The sequence below is a fragment of the Dendrobates tinctorius genome, unplaced genomic scaffold (genome assembly GCF_039654945.1).
Source record: "Dendrobates tinctorius isolate UK_male_01 unplaced genomic scaffold, ASM3965494v1 ptg000270l, whole genome shotgun sequence".
Classification (NCBI taxonomy): Eukaryota; Metazoa; Chordata; class Amphibia; order Anura; family Dendrobatidae; genus Dendrobates; species Dendrobates tinctorius.
The window spans coordinates 10,172,645-10,190,888 of NW_027361937.1; the positions used below are offsets into that span (position 1 = coordinate 10,172,645).

At 44.3% G+C, this 18,244-nt stretch overlaps 2 protein-coding genes across 2 annotated transcripts in view; one reads left to right on the top strand and one right to left on the bottom strand.

The window, feature by feature from the left end:
* Window positions 1-14,462, top strand: part of TRPC4AP (transient receptor potential cation channel subfamily C member 4 associated protein) — an 83,306-nt gene extending 68,844 nt beyond the window's left edge. Inside the window, exons 17-19 of the mRNA XM_073559419.1 lie at window positions 10,371-10,483; window positions 11,556-11,762; window positions 11,852-14,462. Of these exons, the coding sequence (XP_073415520.1) occupies window positions 10,371-10,483; window positions 11,556-11,762; window positions 11,852-11,989 (458 nt within the window). The 3' untranslated portion in view covers window positions 11,990-14,462. The remainder of the gene's footprint in view (window positions 1-10,370; window positions 10,484-11,555; window positions 11,763-11,851) is intronic.
* A 276-nt stretch (window positions 14,463-14,738) lies between these two features.
* MYH7B (myosin heavy chain 7B) overlaps window positions 14,739-18,244 on the bottom strand; it is a 48,486-nt gene continuing 44,980 nt past the window's right edge. The window contains exon 43 of the mRNA XM_073559420.1: window positions 14,739-14,867. The gene's annotated coding sequence lies outside the window, so the exon portion shown is untranslated. The remainder of the gene's footprint in view (window positions 14,868-18,244) is intronic.

The window sequence follows — 18,244 nt, forward strand, 5'->3', positions numbered from 1 at the left end:
AAATCACATTGTATGATTTTTAAATAAATTGCATTTTATTGCTTGAAATAAGTATTTCATACAGTAGAAAAACAGAACTTAAATGGGTTTTCCCACAAACAAAAGTTCATTTTAATCAATAGATCTTGGAATAATATTTTCCACAATTGGATGTGTTTAAATAAAATGTTCCTGTGCTGAGATAATCTTATGATGTACAATACAAAATAACATTGTGGTACCGTGTTAGCCAGAAAAATAGATGTAAATACTTATGTCCCCCCCAAAAAAAATTGAGAAAAGTATTCAAGGAGTGATACCTTTAACCAGATAATTTCTCTGGTTAGTCAATAAAGGTATCACTCCTTGAATACTTTTCTCAATTTTTTGAGGGGACATAAGTATTTACATCGAGATAATCTTATAAATGTGAGATGAGAGTCAGTAATGAGTGGTCATAGAGGAGCGCTTAGGAAGCAACCCAGGGGCAGATTAGAATGTCAGTATTCACCGCAGCTCCAGCCGAAAACCTCCGATAGCGGATAGGAGCAATGAGAAAATGTAAAACGGTCTTAGGAGCGCAGGAAAGAGACTCAAACTAGAGATGGGGTTAAACCACAACGTGTTTCGACAGAGGATCCGGTGAAAATCCACCTGATGAAGACGAATCCTCCATCGAAATGCGTTGTGGTTTAACCCCATCTCTCGGCTGAGTCTCTTTCCTGCGCTCCTAAGCCCTTTTTTTCCATTTTCTCAAACTTATAAATGTGTCCCTACTGTGTAATACTGTGTTCCCCAACTCTGGTCCTCAAGAGCCACCAACAGGTCATGTTTTCAGGATTTCCTTAGTGTTTCACAGGTCATGGAATTATCCCCTGGGCAATACTAATGAAATCCTGAAAACATGACCTGTTGGTGGCTCTTGAGGACCGAAGTTGGGGAACACTGGTATAATGGCCGTGTCTGACCGTGCAGGAACATGGTCTGATCATACCACAGCTCCTGGGCAGGGGAGGAAGCAAGAGTGTACAGATATTACTGCAAGAGATCATCAGCTGATTTTTTTTGTGAGGTATAACCTTTCCCTGCCTTTTATTTAAACAATGTTTTACTTCACTAAATGAATCAGCTGTGATCCCATGCTGTAATGTCTGTATACTATCTTTTGCTTCCTCCCCTGCCCAGGAGCTGTGATCTGATAAGACCATGTCCCTGTATGGTCCGACAGAGCCATTACAAAGTACACAGCAGGGGCACATTTATAAGATTATCTCAGCACAGGAACATTTAATTTAAACGTATCCAATTGCAGAACTTATTTTTCCCTTCACCCATGACAGCACTCCTGAGAGAGGGATCCGCCCCGCCAGGACAGGAACCTACTGAGACATAAGGGGCGGCACCTCTCCCCCGCTTCAGTTGGGTTCCTGTCCTGGAAGGAATCCCACTGTGGCGGTGCCTGTCATGGGCGAAGAGAAAAAAAAAGAAAGTAAAAGAAAGAGACCCAGGCCCGTCCCGGCGCGGGAAGAACAGGTGACTTACCTGTAGCGCCGGCCGTCGGGTCCTGGAAGCACAGTCCCCGGTGTTCCTCTGGGCTCTGGGTTCGGGTGGGATCCCGGTGGCTCCGGGGAGCCCCCACCGCGCCGCCCTCCCCTTGCGCACACTGCATCTCGATCCCCGTGGCAGGGGAGAGACGCAGGCTTCTTCCGGCCGCTGACGTCAGCGGCGCTATGGATTGTGGGTGCGCCGGCTGAGGTCAGCACAGGACGACGGTGTCATGGCGCCGGGTGCGACGCCGGCTGGCTTTTCTGAAGCGGTCGGCTGTCGGTCGCAGGGGGGAGGGGAGGAGACACCATCGGCAGAGGCTGCATATAATCAAGGACCAGCGGCGGGGGAGACGGTGGAAAATGGAGTCAGAGCAGGAGAGATCGCTGTCTCTGCCTCCCTCACAACCCTAAGGCAAGCATGGAAGCCGCTCAAGCAGCAGCCGCCCCAGCCGCAGATCGGGAGAATCCTCAAGGTCCAGAGAGCACAGGTCACATGCTCCAACGCAGCCTCCGAGTCCGGTACCCTTGATTACGGGTCGTGAGTGATCTTCGTGAATGCTAGCAGTTATGTTAATAGGGATTCTCTGTTGTATGCTTTACCCTGTAGGAAAGGCCCAAAAAAGCAGGAAGCAAGAAGAATAATAGGGACTGTGCGATATCTAAAACTCCCCTAGCAAGAGACTGGCAGAAAGATCTCTGCGCCTCTTGCATTCAACGAACCATGGCGGAGGAAGCGCCTAGTTTCTCAGCCAATTTGATATCCGCCCTAAGGTCAGAAATGGAGGGTTCAATTAAGACCCTATTGAAAAAAGGGAAGAAAAGTAGGAAGAACCCCCCTAGTTCTCCCTCAGATTCCTCATCAGCCTCGTCTCATGCGGAACAGGCATCCTCCTCAGACTCCTCAGATAGTGACACAGGGGGTAAGCCATGTTTCCCTGTAGAAGACACAGATGCTCTCCTAAAGGCCATTAGAACCACAATGGGCCTACAGGAAGAGAAGGTGGCTAAAACCCTAGAGGATGTCATGTTTGGGGGGCTTCAAGAGAGGAAAAAAACGGACCTTTCCAGTGAACGAGAAGGTCCAAGCGCTTATTGAGAGAGAGTGGGGGAAACCCGAAAAATCAGGGACCCTTCCGTCCACCTCTAAGAGACGATACCCCTTTGAGCACAAGGATGCGGAGATATGGGACAAAGTCCCAAAAATAGATGCAGCAGTATCCAGGTCTTCTAAAAAGTCGGCCCTGCCCTTGGAAGACTCAGGGGTTCTTAGAGACCCGCTGGACAAAAAGGCGGACTCATATTTGAGGCACGCGTGGGAAGCGACAGCAGGAGGACTAAAGCCGGCGATAGCAGGCACCTGCACGGCACGCTCCCTCATGATCTGGCTGCAGCAGTTAGAAGACAAGCTAAGGTCCCAAGAGAGAAGATATTAGCAGATATGTATCTCTTGCACGGGGCAGCATACCTCGGCGGACTCTGTGAGGTTGACAGCTAGGGCAGCGGGACTATCAAATGCTGCCAGACGCGCGTTATGGCTTAAGAGCTGCCCGGGTGACCTACAATCTAAAGCTAAATTGTGCTCTCTCCCCTGCGATGGTCTGTTCTTATTCGGCAAGAACTTGGACGATATCCTGGAGAAGGCGAGCAATAGGAAAAAAAGGCTTCCCCAGGTTCCCGACGGAACAGAGAAGTCAGCCCTTTCGGAGGGGAAGTTTCAATAGAGGGCGTCCTCCGACCGACAGGAGAAGATGGGAGGATAAAAGGAAAAAAGAGTCGGGATTTATGTTTGGTGGAGGCACCTCCACCTCAAAGAAATCGCCACAATGACGCCAGTATTCCAGTGGGGGGGAGATTGTTACTCTTTTTCCAGGCCTGGGAAAAGATCTCCAATACCTGGATCCTGGGCATCTTAAGAGAAGGTCTGAGAATCCCCTTTGTGCGCCAGCCAAAACCCGTGGTCGTCCTTATACCCATCAGGAAGGCGACCAAAGAACAGTTGGCCTTAGAAGCGGAGATCTTGAGCCTGATAGACAAGCGGGTACTTTACGAAGTCCCAAACACACAAGAAGGAAGGGGGTTCTATTCACCCCTTTTTCTGATTAAAAAAAAACCGGATCAATTATTCAGGACGATTATAAACCTCCCACGGCTCAATCAGTGGATAAGAAACCAGACCTTCAAGATGGAGTCAGTGGCTACGGCCATAAAGCTACTACATCAAGATTGTTTTATGGCCGTAGTCGATTTAAAGGATGCATATCATCACATAGCGCTTTATATCCAAGGCGTACTAAGGCATTTCCAATTCAGAGCTCTTCCATTTGACATATCCATAGCCCCGAGGATTTTCACCAAGGTCATAGCGGAGGTGACAGCCTTTCTCCGGATTCACGATACGGTCATAATACCATACTTGGATGATTTCCTTATAGTGGGCTGCTCAGAGGACCACTGCACGGCACAGTTGAGCCAGGTGACCGACACCTTGCAAGAATTAGGGTGGATAATCAATTTCAAAAAATCAAAACTACAACCCCTAAAAAAACAGACCTTCCTGGGATTTATACTAGATTCAGAACGGCAGGCATGTCTGCTGCCAGAGAACAAAATAGAAAAGGTACAGAATCTGGCCTTGGTCGGCCCGAAATCAACCATGTATGACATTGAGAAAGGCGATGTCCCTACTAGGTACCCTAACGTCCTGTGTTCCGGCGGTCAGGTGGGCTCAATTTCACACCCGACAACTCCAGGGGGAGATATTATCAGCACAAAGATCGCTAAGAGGCCGTTTAGAAGGAAAGCTGGAGCTTTCCTTAAAAACCAGAGACTCTCTCAACTGGTGGCTGGATGGTACAAATCTGACCTCAGGAATACCATGGGACAGACAGACGACAGATGTGATTTTATTAGATGCAAGCTCCTCGGGGTGGGGGGCACACCTAAGGGGCCTCGTGGGCCAGGGCTCTTGGACACCTCAAGAAATGGGGGTATCTTCCAACCTAAGAGAACTGTGGGCAGTGAACAAGGCCCTATGCCACTTCATTCCGCTACTCAAGGGTCGCAATGTATGCATCATGTCGGACAACAAGGTAACAGTGGCGTACATCAACCACCAAGGAGGGACAAGATCAAACTCCCTAACGAAAGCGGCGAGCGACATTCTGAGCATAGCAGAGCAACGCCTCCACTCCTTGACAGCCTTACACATAAAAGGGGCAGAAAACATAGAAGCAGATTTTCTGAGCCGCAATGCCCTGAGGCAAGGAGAATGGGCGCTAAATCGGTCCATTTTTCAAAAAAATAACGCAGCTTTGGGGGAAACCAGTAATAGACCTCTTTGCCAACAAGCGCAACAGGCAAACAAAGGTTTTGCTCTCTAAACCCGAGGGAAAAGCCATGGGCAGTGGACTCATTGCACATTCAGTGGAACTTCAGGCTAGCTTATGCGTTCCCCCCCAGTGGCTCTGATCCCAACAGTTGTCAAGAAGATCAGAAACGTTCGAGCCAGGGTTATTCTAATAGCCCCATTTTGGCCGAAAAGGCCCTGGTTTTCTCTACTACAAAGAATGTCCCTCTCCAATCCATGGGTTATGCCAGAAATCCCGGACCTACTAGCTCAAGGCCCAATATTCCACGCGCAGGTCAAAGGATTCCATCTGACAGCGTGGAATTTGAAAGATCGCTTTTAATGGATAGAGGGTTCTCCCCCGGGTTGGTGGCCATCCTGCTAAAGAGTAGGAAACCGGTGACGACTAATATCTACGGCAGAACATGGAATAAGTTCCTACAGTTCCTAGGTAAGCCGTTAGGAAAAGAACCCCCGATTAGTGCCATCTTGGAGTATTTACAATCAGGATTGCAGCTGGGGTTAGCGGTGAACACGCTTAAAGTTCAGGTGTCTGCACTGGGGGCACTCTACAACTGCAACTTGGCATCAAATAGATGGGTAGCCAGATTCATTAAATCCTGCCATAGAGCTAGGCCTATCCCAATACCCAGAATAGCCCCCTGGGATTTAAACCTAGTGCTAGAGGCCCTTACAAAGGAACCGTATGAGCCGTTGCACCAGCTACCCCTAAAGTTTCTGACCCTGAAGACGATCATTTTAGTGGCCCTTACGTCGGCCCGCAGAATAAGCGACTTACAGGCTCTCTCGGTAAATCCACCTTATATACAAGTTTTTCAGGATAGGGTGGTGTTAAGAACAGACCCCGCTTATCTACCTAAGGTAGCATCAGATTTCCATCGGGGTCAGAAGATTGTCCTCCCATCCTTCTGCAAGAATCCAAAAAATTTGGGAGAGGAAAAATTCCATAGTTTGGATGTTAAGAGAACTCTATTAGAATACATATGTCACTACCCAGTGGAGGAGGTCCCAGTCCCTATTTGTAGCTTTTCAGGGTGCCAGGAAAGGCTATGGGGTTTTGAAAGGGACTATTGCTAGATGGATTAGGGAGGCAATTAGAGTAGCCTACTCAGCTAGTGGTATCCCGATTCCTGACGGCATCAAGGCTCATTCCACCAGAGCCGTGGCGACCTCCTGGGCTGAAAAGGCAGAGGTATCGATTGAACAGATTTGTAAGGCCGCTACCTGGGCCTCACCTTCAACCTTCTTTAAGCACTATAGATTAAATCTATCCTCCTCTGCTGACTTAACCCTTGGTAGAAGGGTGCTGCAAGCGGTGGTCCCTCCCTAAGGTGTTTCAAAGTCTCCAAAAATCTCTCAGGTGTGCTGTCATGGGTGAAGGGAAAACCACATGGTTACTTACCGGTAGCCGAGCCGGTTTTTCCGGAACCCATGACAGCACCCGTATATTCCCCCCCCCCCCCCCCCCCCCCCTTTTCACCGTATGGGTGAGCACAATTAGTAGGGTGCTTTTGAGTGATGTGGTGTTGGATTAAACATGTAACTAACCGGGAAGTCGTCTCAATGCTCTGTAACCCAACTGAGGCAGGGGAGAAGTGCCGCCCCTTATGTCTCAGTAGGTTCCTGTCCTGGCGAGGCGGATCCCTCTCTCAGGTGTGCTGTCATGGGTTCTGAAAAAAACGGCTACCGGTAAGTAACCATGGTGGTATTCCAAGATCTATTAGCACTTTTGTTCGTGTCAAAACCCCTTTAATATTTGATACAGTAACCTTTGTTTGCAGTTACAGAGGTCAGACATTTTCTGTAGTTCTTGACCAAGTTTGCACACGCTGCAGCAGGGAATTTGGCCCACTCCTCCATACAGATCTCCAGATCTTTCAGATTTTGGGGTTGTTGCTGTGAAAACTTGGGTTTCAGCTCCCTCCAAAGATTTTCTGTTGGATTCATGTCTGGAGACTGGTTAGGCCACCCCAGGACCTTGAAATGCTTCTTACAGAGCCACTGCTCAGTAGCCCTGGCTGTGTTGTTTTTTTTTTGTCATTGTTCTCCTGGAAGACCCAGCCACGATCTTCAATGCTCTTTCTGAGGGAAGGAGGTTGTTAGCCAAAATCTTGCGATACATATCCCCATCCATCCTGAATTTAATACGGTGCAGTCATCCTGTCCTCCCTTAGCCTGACTGCACCCCAAAAGTATAATGTTTCCCTCACCATGCTTGACGATTGGGACGGTGTTCTTGGGGGTTTTACTCATCCTTCTTCCTCCAAATATGGAGCTGATACCAAAAAGTAATATTTTGGTCTCCTCTAACCACATGAACTTCTCCCATGCCTCCTCTGGATTGCCCAGATGGTCATTGGCGAGCTTCCAACCTCCATTCCTGTCTTGCTCTGCACTATGATGGCATTTGATGTGGTTTGTAGCCCAATGTTGTGCACATGCCTTCTGATGGTTTGTGTAAACACTGTTTGATGCCTTAGGGCCCCGTCACACATAGCGCCTCACCAGCGATCCCGACAACGATGTGAACTTGTCAGGATCACTAGTGTGTCGCTACATGAGGTGCCAAACAGGCAGCTTCACCAGCGATCAGGACAGCGACACACGTCGCTTAGTTACCCACTGTGTACCTTAGTTACCAGCGCGCTGGTGCAGGGAGCTGGTGTCGAGGGAGCATCAAGTGACCCTTCACGGTTGACCAAGTGATTTCCAAATTAAAGGGGTTGTCCGGGCATTTTACATAATCTCAGTACATATCTGGGCTGCAGAATTATGAAAATAAGTTACTTTCTGTCACTAGTTTGCACGGTTTTCTAGATATTCTGAACAGAAAGTCCAAGGGGGGTGTGTTATGGCATTGAAATGAGAACTAGTCGTAACCTCCTACTCTACTCCAAACATGCCCTCTATAGCAACAACCCCACCCTCCATAGCTACAGGCCCTCCCCGTCCACATGAAGAAGCCCTCATCACACAGTAACAAATCCTCCCCCACTAGCAGCCTCACTGCAGAGAGCAGACCACCCAGCTGCTCCTCCCCCAGACACGCTGAACAGTGATCTATGGAAAGTGAAACTAGTGAGGAGGGAAAATCGTCCTGTATTCTGGGACAGGCTGCTCCCATCAGTATTTTTGTCATTAGAGACACAGTGCTCACACATACACTGCACCAAATCTGCTGCTGTGTGAAGACATCAGTGACACAGAGCTGTCTCATTCACACAGCAGAGGCTTTGTCACACAACAGATTACATCAGAGATTGCCATCCCCTGTGCAGATTAGAAGCTGCAGACCCCCATCACTGGCCATCACACAGTCTGTTCTCACTGCTGCCAGCAGTCTGGGACAGTGAGGGAAGGAATTACTGATAATGAGTTATGTATTGTAACCATGGAGTGGCACAGAATACAGGACGATTTTCCCTCCTCACTAGTTTCACTTTTCATAGATTACTGTTCAGCGTGTGTCTGGGGGAGGAGCAGCTGGGTGGTCTGCTCTCTGCAGTGAGGCTGCTAGAGGGGGAGGATTTGTTACTGTGTGATGAGGGCTTCTTCATGTGGTCGGGGAGGGCCTGTAGCTATGGAGAGTGGGGTTGTTGATATAGAGGGCAGGTTTGGAGTAGAGTAGGAGGTTGACTAGTTCTCATTTCAATGCCATAACACACCCCCCCCTTGGACATTCTGTTCAGAATATCTAGAAAACCGTGCAAACTAGTGACAAAGTAAATTACTTATTGTCATAATTCTGCAGCCCCGATATATCTACTGAGGTTATGTGAAAAGCCCGGACAGCCCCTTTAATCCACAGGGCGTTGCTAGCAACTGAGAATGACCAGACGGAGATGTGTCTCTTTATGGGAGGATCAAAGGAGATCGCTAACCCCGTTTATTATGTCACCTTTTTTATAGTATTTTTCTTAATTATGCAAAGTATACAGCTACCAATAGCATCGTCGTAACACATTTACTTTATAAGCCAATAGTATTGCAAGAAAACCGGAAACTACATTCATGTCCCTAGCTACGTGACGTAGAGAATAGAACAATAGCACATTCATCAGGGTCTCATGTCTTATATCTTGTTCGGACTGGGACAGTCTGGTTTCATTACAGCCGTGAACTTTCCCCTAGTTACAAAATTTATCTGGTAAACGAGAAAATGGCGTCGCAAGCACAAAAATGGAGTCTTTGAGAACAAGATGTCCGGTACATCTGAATACTGTACTGCACACTGGTAACCAAGGTACACATTGGGTTTCTCAGCGCCGCGAGGCGCTTAGAAACCCGATGTTTACCTTTACCAGCTCGCTGATCGCTGGTCTCCCGCCTGCCACATGCAGTGATGCGTGCTGGCCAGCGGGAGACCAGCGATCAAAAAAATGTCCTGGCCATTCCGGTACACTATGTCTCGGAACACAGCGAAATACTTCCGGGACATAGTGTATCGGCGCATGGGCAGTAATGATTTTTGGCTTTGCCTGCAGTTGGGCAAAGCATACTGCGTGAAGCAAGATTGCTTTGCCCACGCGGAAAATATGGAGTTGAACTTCTCTAATACCGGCAAATATCGCGGACGGGGGCCACGGATGGGGTGGAGAAAGAAGAAACACCGCCCATCGGACCGAACACAGGCCATTTACATAGGCCTCCAACTTCTGATGACCGATTCCCTTTAACACTATAGAGGGAGTTTATGACTGTAGAATTGAGAGGGATCCCTGTGGTTTGTATATTAGGTTATGTGGAGGAGATTCAGATTAAAAATCAGTTCAAATTGGCGATAGCTAGGTTGTTATACATTGCATGTAAACTAATAGCCAGGCATTGGATAAATGAAGAACCGCCGACGATACAAGAATTTTTTAGACAATTAGACTTTATTGTAAATATGGAAAAAGGTATTTATGCCAAAAAGAAAAGGGAAAAAGTTAAATGCATTGTGGACACAGTGGGTGCAAAGACGATGATCCCAAAAGGAGGATGTACTTCTCTGAGTATTTGTTGATGATGTTTCTATAAGGGGGGGGGGTGAGGGGATGCTCTGTAATTGACAATGTGACCTTGTGGACATTGTAATGTCTGGACTCTGCCTCTTTGTTTGTTTCGTTAATAAAAATTTATATCTGATTTAAAAACCTGCTACCATAGCCTGCAGCATCTCTGGACCTGTCTCTTATTAATGCATCATCTGCACGTCATTGTTCAGCAATTGCAAAGGGAGCTGCCAGCAGCGAATCTTGATGATTTGGTTGCCCAACAGCATTTTGCCATTTTGCTTACTCTATAATGTATAAATTGATATGTTTTGAAAATTGTTGACATTTTTTCATCATTTGCAAATTATTAACATCTCTATTGTACCTGTGATTTCCACAATGCCACCACTTTTCCTTCTTGGTTTTGCAATTTTAATTTTGGAGTGTATTCGTATTAGAGCAATAAACATGTAATTTCCAATTGTCTCTTTCCTTACACAGTTGCTGAAGTTCTGTCTGAATGTCGGCTGCTTTCCTATATGACACAGGGGTCTATTCGCATGTCTTTCCTCTTCCGACTTATTAACATAATACATGTGCAGACACTGACACAGGTAAGTCTATAGTGGTCTAGACTAGACTGTTTCTATAGATCCGCAATTTTTGGACAAATTGTACTGGGACACCTACAGGCGCTTTTATGCTATCAAATTCTAATTCCAGAGGTATAGGACAACCCCTGCTCCTCCAAACTTAACAGGTAGCAAAATGCAGGTAGGCAAGTAAGGTTCTCCTGGCATTCGTTAAACCCAGACTTGTCCATCATGCTGCCATATGGAGAAATGTGATTCGTCACTCCATGGAGTACGTTTCCACTGATTTCCAGTGCCAGCGTTCTTTCCACCACTCTATCCTATGCATTGTGCTTGATGTAAGGCTTGCAATGTAGAGTTGAGCAAATTTTTCAAAATTTGGTTCCCAATACGATCGGCGGTGAATATAGTTTTTGCAAAATTCGCTGAACACAGCCAAACATCATTGGAGTCAATGGGAGTAGAAATTACCAAATATGTTCAGAACCAATTTTCAAACATAAATTTGATGCGAATAGGGTACCAATATGGCAAACTCAGATTCGGCAACCAATTACGAACATATACGCTCAACTCTGCTTGCATGCAGATCGGTCTTGGAAACACGTTCATGAAGCTTATGGCGACACTTTTCGGTCTGATAAGGCCAGTTTTGGACTCTGCAGTTATTGAGACAGCAGAACGCTCTTGCCTTTTATGTACTGTGTTTCAGCACTTGGTAGCCCTACTCTGTAACTTTACATGGTCTCCAGTTTGTGGATGAGTTGCTGTGGTCTTAAACCCTTCCACTTTTCATTAATGGTACTCACAGGTGATGGTGGAATATTTGGAAAGAAGAAATTTTGCAAACTGGCTTGTTGAAGTCCTCTTCTATTACAGGAACACGCTACAATTCAATAAGCTTTTTGGAACGAGCCATTATTTCCTAAACATTTGTAATGGCATGGCGAGGGGCTGAATTTTGTACACCTCCAGCAATGGCTGTGAATAAAAATACTGAATTCATTAAGATGTGTTTCCTAGTACTTTTTGTCCTTATAGTGTAGATAACTTTGCTTTATTTTAATATATGGGATTTATTTTCTTTGAGCAGGAGAATGTCAGCTGTTTGAATACAAGTCTAGTTATTTTAATGCTGGCGCGGAGAAAAGGCCGATTACCGTGCTACCTGCAGACGATCCGAGACATGGAGTGTATGGAGAAATACCCAGGGTTCATACTCAACAACTTTCACAGTCTACTGCGATTTTGGCAGCAGCATTACCTCGACAAGGATAAGGATAGCACTTGTTTAGAAAATGTGAGTACCGCCTTTTCTTTATTCTGAGGGACATACGTGATGTATCTCCTATTTTATGTGATATATCTAATTTCTATTTTATCTTTCAGAGTTCCTGTATCAACTTCAGCTACTGGAAAGAGACTGTATCTGTATTGTTAAATCCAGACAGGACATCTCCGTGTGCCATAGTAAGCTACATAGACGAGGCATACATGGATGTGGACAAAGAATTTCTGGAGGACTAACCAAAGCTGGGAACTTACTGTATGGACAGATACTTCAGTAATCCAGCAACTTTGTGCGTTCAGCAATTCTGGGTTATTGATTACAGTCCGGAGACAGTGTGCCCAGCGGTAATCATTGATGCCACTCTCCAGGATATATTAAGTCTGTGCAATACATTCAGGGACATCATCAATTAATTAACCATTTGGTTTGGTTTTATTTCTTTTGGACTAAAGGTTAAATCTTCCTGTTTACTTACTACTTCTGTTCGTACATAATGATAAGTTTCATCAATTTAATTCTTCGCTTTTAAAAATTTTGACACTGTAGCCATCAAGGACATTCTTTTTTTTCTTTTATCTCTGCCGACTTGTCTTCCCATTCCCACTGGTCTCTCAAGAAGCATACTGTGGGAACTCAGCAATAATTTAGATAGACCGTACACGGCAAACCCTTCCAGTCGTTGCCTCCATAACCTTATTTATACTCTGATTAAATATCTAGCTCAGAGCTGCTTGTTAAATCCATATTTCAATCTCCATACAACAAAAACGTAAGTAATAGAGGGCAACCATGACTCCGTTCACTGCAACATTTTTGTTAACTTATTTTGAAGTTCTGCTTGGCAGGTATTTAATTGCAATGGCTTCCCCTAAATGTCCATCTATTACGCCCTCCCACCATCATCACTCTTCTTCTGCCTTTCCTTTAGGGTGACGCTTTGAAAAGTAGCAAGAAATATCCTATTGCTGTGTGAACACTAGGGACCGGTGATATCGACGCTTGGATATTTTTTTAACATTGTTTTTTTACTATAATTTTTAACTCCTTTTTTTGTTTTTTCTTTTTAACAAAAAGCTTATGTGACACATTCTATTTTATCACTTGATATATTGCAGTACAAAGTGTAGAGCTGGGGATCTCTACATTTTCCTGCTATAAGTTATTTAGAACCAGTCATTACATGATTGATCGTACACTGTAATGTATTCCTGAGGTCCGCTAATTATCACGCAGGGTTTTTTTTTGTTTTTTTTTAATACGGTCACCTAAGGATTGCTTTACACAGCCATATCTGAAGTCATTATTACATATCGTTGCTCCTGTTCCTCCTCACTGAGGAAAGGAGAGCTTTAATTCCAGTCCTCTTCACCCAGTAATTTTCTCCTACTATTGAAAGTCCTAGTGTTGAAAAATTATAGCCGTGGAGACAAATAACTTTATATGACTATATAAAGAAATCCTTCGTTAGACATTTTTAATCTCTGGTGTGTTGAAAATCCTAAATCCCTTCAATTTCAGTTTTAGTTCTCCTATTTTATGTCCACATACTTAGTAAGGCTGGGTTCACCTCTGCATCTGTTTATTTCATTGTCCTCCTTTTGTCATACTAGAGGAATAATGAAAACAGTAGAGCCAGGTAGCCGAAGTGCCCTATTGAATATAAAGTAAATTTTCCTCATGAAGAGCATCATTTTGCTCTCCCAATTTTTTTCTGGTGTGTTTGATGAAATTTTCGCCAGCTCCCAACAAAGCCTCGTAAGACAGACATGAATAAAGCTTCCAAAACAGATGTGAACAGAGCCTAACATCCCATAAAGTATTATGCCATTATACACCCACAAACAATGTTCCCATCAGTCTAATCAGTTTTACAAATTCTTAGTAATTGGCAACAAACCTGAAATCATCCCAGGTTACTGTACAATGGTAATTGATATTGATGTTGTTTTACATTCTTACAATGGCAAACATTGGCTGTCAGTTACTGTGTAATAATTGGTGAACCTTGCAGTTTTCTATTGAACAGTGTGTGTATGTGTGTGACGCCCTTCGGATGACTTATATTAATGTTTTATAAACATTCTGTCTATCTGCCAAGGGTCCGCACATTTCCATTTCACCACCTCATCCTTAAATAAGTTGTCCACTACTAGGACAAACACTTCTTAAACTAATGTTCAGCCTCAATGCAATAATAAAGCTTATACTCCCCTCCCGTGCTGGCTCCATTCCAGCGGTGTCGGCACTCACGATCCTGGGGCTGTGATGCGTTGCAATTACACATGATGCTCGGCGCCCAATCAGCACTGGCGTCACTGTCTCCACCTTCGGACAAACTGAACATAAAGAGGAAGTCCGGGCAGCAACTGATCCCCGACTTACTCTTCATGTTCAGTTCGTAAGAAGGCGGAGACAGTGACCCCAGTGCTGATTAGGGCCGGCATCACGTGATACAGCACTGCATCACAGCACTGGGGAGAGTGAGTGCCAATGCAGGAGGTGAGTATAAGCTTTATTTATTATTTTATTGAGGCCACACATTTGGATTAAGAAGAGGTTGTCCTAGTAGTGGTCAACCCCTTTAAGTTTACATTTTATTTCCAGACCCCAGATATATTTGTTTGATATAAATATATATATATATATAGAGAGAGATTAATTGTGACTTAGAACTGGTGTAAATAAATAGATGCTTCTAATTTAAATGTTTATCTGGCTTATATCATCATTTTTGTCATTGTCATGTTATAATTTAATGCAGATGCGATCAATGTCTTATAGATCCAAATTCTATGGCACCTAGTCACAAAGACAAACCAGCACCATCAGTTAAAATCAGTATGACCATCGTAGGGAAAATAAATAAGATTTTTTTTTTACACCTTTATGGTAAAACTGCTCGCTATACATTGATACTTTTCATCTATCTCGCATGTTTCGGGAGTACTTTAGTTAGCATATTCCATACAATAACACATGCCAGTCTTTTTTGCCTCAGTAGATTTTATTGGTTGACAAGGAGTGTGGGGTGTGATCAGAGACTTTGTGGATCAGGCACAGCTGTTGCAGCTGTCCGGGAAGCCATTGCAGCTTCTTATCTGTTCATTCTTCATGCTGCCGTGGGAAGAGAAAAATGTTTTAGTTAGCACAGTGGATATACAGTTTTGTCGCTCAGATTATGCTTAGATGCCTTAAGTGACGCTGTTCATCATTTTCCCAATATTAACAGTAAAATCTTACAAAAATAAAACGTTTAGCTGCCGTTGACTTAGGTTGGAGACCATAATGTGCATTTCAACACTCTGGGCAGATCTGAGATGATGTGTTATCCTAATATTGTCCTGAGGGACTCTCTTTGTTCTTTAAATCCCTGTGCCATGATCTGTTCCCTCTAGCCTTTCCCTAAGCAAATTTACTGAGTTCCTCGCACCAGGAATCTGGAATAATGTCATACCTTGCACCACATTTATGCATGTTTAGACATGTTAGTGAGGAAACACAATATATGCACACAAAAAAACAGAGGCATGGCATAATTCACAGACATTTAAAGAAACAAACTGAGCTCAGAAAATGAATCCTTAATTGGATTAGATTAGTGGTGTGAAAGTTTTATATTCCCAATTTCCAAGTAAGATCAGAGGCCTTGTGCCCTCACTGTCTCTGGAGCAGATTTGTCAGATTTTGTATTAAGTCATAAATCCTCCTGACAGCTTTAGTCCTGTGTGGAAAGATTAAAAGACTAAGTTTGTATTCTTTTGTGTTATAAAGATGTTTTTTAATATGACAATTTTCATATTATTGTGTCCTGGACCACAGAAATGTTTGGCCACCTATAAATGGACTTTATGTGTAATCGTGTGGCGATGAGACCTCATCCTTGCTTTCAGTTTCTGTTCTGTTTCTCCCAAATAGAGACCTACAATAGGACATGTAGTGCACAGAATTAAGTACCCCACTTTGGAACAAGAAAATGTGACTGTCCTGGGCAGGTTTGGCGTTAACGGCAGGCAGTCTAGGCGGCTGCCCAGGGGCCCCCAGCCAGCGATGTGCCGCTATTATAGTGGCACACAACATGGCCGCTATGGGGCTCGGGAGTCAGGGGGACCCGCTCGGCTCCAGCATCGATCCCCTGCTGCATTTAACTGTATCGGCATCATAGACGCCACTTCAATTGAAAGCAATGATGGAGGAGAGAGCTCCCTGTCCCATCATTCCCCTCTGCGGGTGCGCGATGACGTCACTTCATCGCGCACGCGCTGTGTACCGAGCAGTGCAGCTCCTAGCTGCTGAAACTGGAGCCGAGCCTAGAGCAGTGCGGGGAACGAAGAGAGGTGAGGATTTTTTTTTTTTTTTTTTAAATGTATCAGTGAGTGAGTACTGGACTGTGGGGCTGCATTATATTCTCTGGCGGAGGGTGGGAGGCTACATTATATTCTATGGAGGCTGCATCATACACATAGGAGGCTTTATTATACTATATAAAGGGGCTACATTATAGTCTATGGGGGCTGCATTATGTTCTATGAGGGGCTGTATTATAACCTATGAGGGGGCTACCTTATATTCTATGGGGGCAACATTATGCTATTTGATGGGGGCTACCTTATATTCTATGAGGAGGGCTGCATTAAACTCGGAGGGAGCAACATTATATTCTATGAGGGGTCTGCGTTATACCCTATGAGGGGTCTGCATTATACTTCAATGAGGGGGCTACATTATATTCTATGGGGGTCCTGCATTATACTCTGAGATGGCTACATTATATTCTGTGAGGTGGCTGCATTATACTATATCGGACTATGGGCAGTGCATTATACTATAGGTACTACATGGTACCTGCATTATACTGTATTGAAGATTATGGGGAATGCATTATACTATATGAAGAGCTTTGGGGTGCATTATACTTTGGGAAGTGAATTGAACTACATGGAGGACTTGGGGTGCATTATACTATATGGAGGACTATGAGGAATGTCATACTATACGGTGGACTGAGGAGTGTATTTTAATATGTGGAGGACTATGGGGAGTGTATTATGCTATATGGAGGATTATGGGGCACATTATATATGGAGAATTATGTTGTGTGCGTTATACAATATGGAGGACTGTAGTGCACATTCTACTAGTTGGAGGACTGTGGTGCATTATACTATTTGGAGGACTCTAGGGTGTATTATACTAAACAAACAAAATGCTGCCTGTTCATCGACAGAGGCAAGAAATCATTGTTCTCAGCAGCACATCGCCCTGTCAAAAATGCAGATATGTTGCTGATAACATGATACTGTATGAGGACAGTTTGATCTAATTGTGATTGGTCTGTCCCCATTATTCTTCCTCAGCCAGTGGAAAGAGGCCGGGAAATAAGCATTGAACGACTTCAATATTGTCCATTACACTCGTTTAGCGGCCTGAACTCAGCGCATGTAACTACAACCGAAAGGTTTGTGTGATGTGCAATATTTCAGCATTTGGGGCCCCATTTTAAATTTTTGCCCAGGGCCCCACTTTGCCTAAAACTGGCCCTGGTCCTGGGAATCTTATAGTCTTGATGTGTGTTGGGAATCTGTGTCTTTGGTTTCTACATGAATGTAGGTTTTGCAGCTCTTCACATTGCAAGGATAAGTTCCTCTTTGTGTATCTGAGGGCACTGAACGTCGGGTCATGATGTTTCTTAAATTTGGGGGTTCTTTGAATATTGTCTTTAGCCAGTCATCCTTGGGTAGGATGTGTTGAAATTTTTTAGCAGTTTTTCTCCGCACCTCAAGTTGTGGGTTGTAGATCACCACAAGAGGTACACTATTATTTTCCTCTTTTTCTCCGTATTGAAGTGACTTCTAGGGATCCTTGTGGCTCTAATGATCTGATCATCAATGGAGGTGGGGTGGTAGTCTTGGTTTAAAAATGTCTTTTTAAGTTGAGTTAAGTGTTCATCCCTGTCCATCAATTGTTTTCCAATACACCGATGTCTGGATTGAACCATTTTGAATTTTTATGATGGTATCCAGAAAGTTGATTTCCGTTTTTGAGTGGTCCAATGCTAAATTTATGGTGGGATGAAATGTATTGAATTTGTTATGGAATTTTAGAAGTTCTTGTTCTGACTCAGTCCAGATTATCAACATGTCATCGATGTAATGGAAATAGACGAAGGGTTTGATGGAGCAGGATGATAAAAAGTAATTTTCCAGTTTAGCCATGAAAAGTTTGGCATACTGAGGTGCCATGTTGCGACCCATAGCAGTTCTGGTGCATTGTAGATATTGCTCCTCACCGAAAAATCAAAAGTTCTGTGAGGATAAATCGGGCGAGTGTTGATACGGACTCGGAAGGGATCCAATTGGCTTCAAAAAACATTTGGCAGGTGAATTCCATGACCAATTCAATACATTTTATCCCACTATAAAGTTAATATTAGATAACTCAAAAATGGAAATCAACTTTCTGGATATCACCGTAAAAATTCAAAGTGGTTCAAT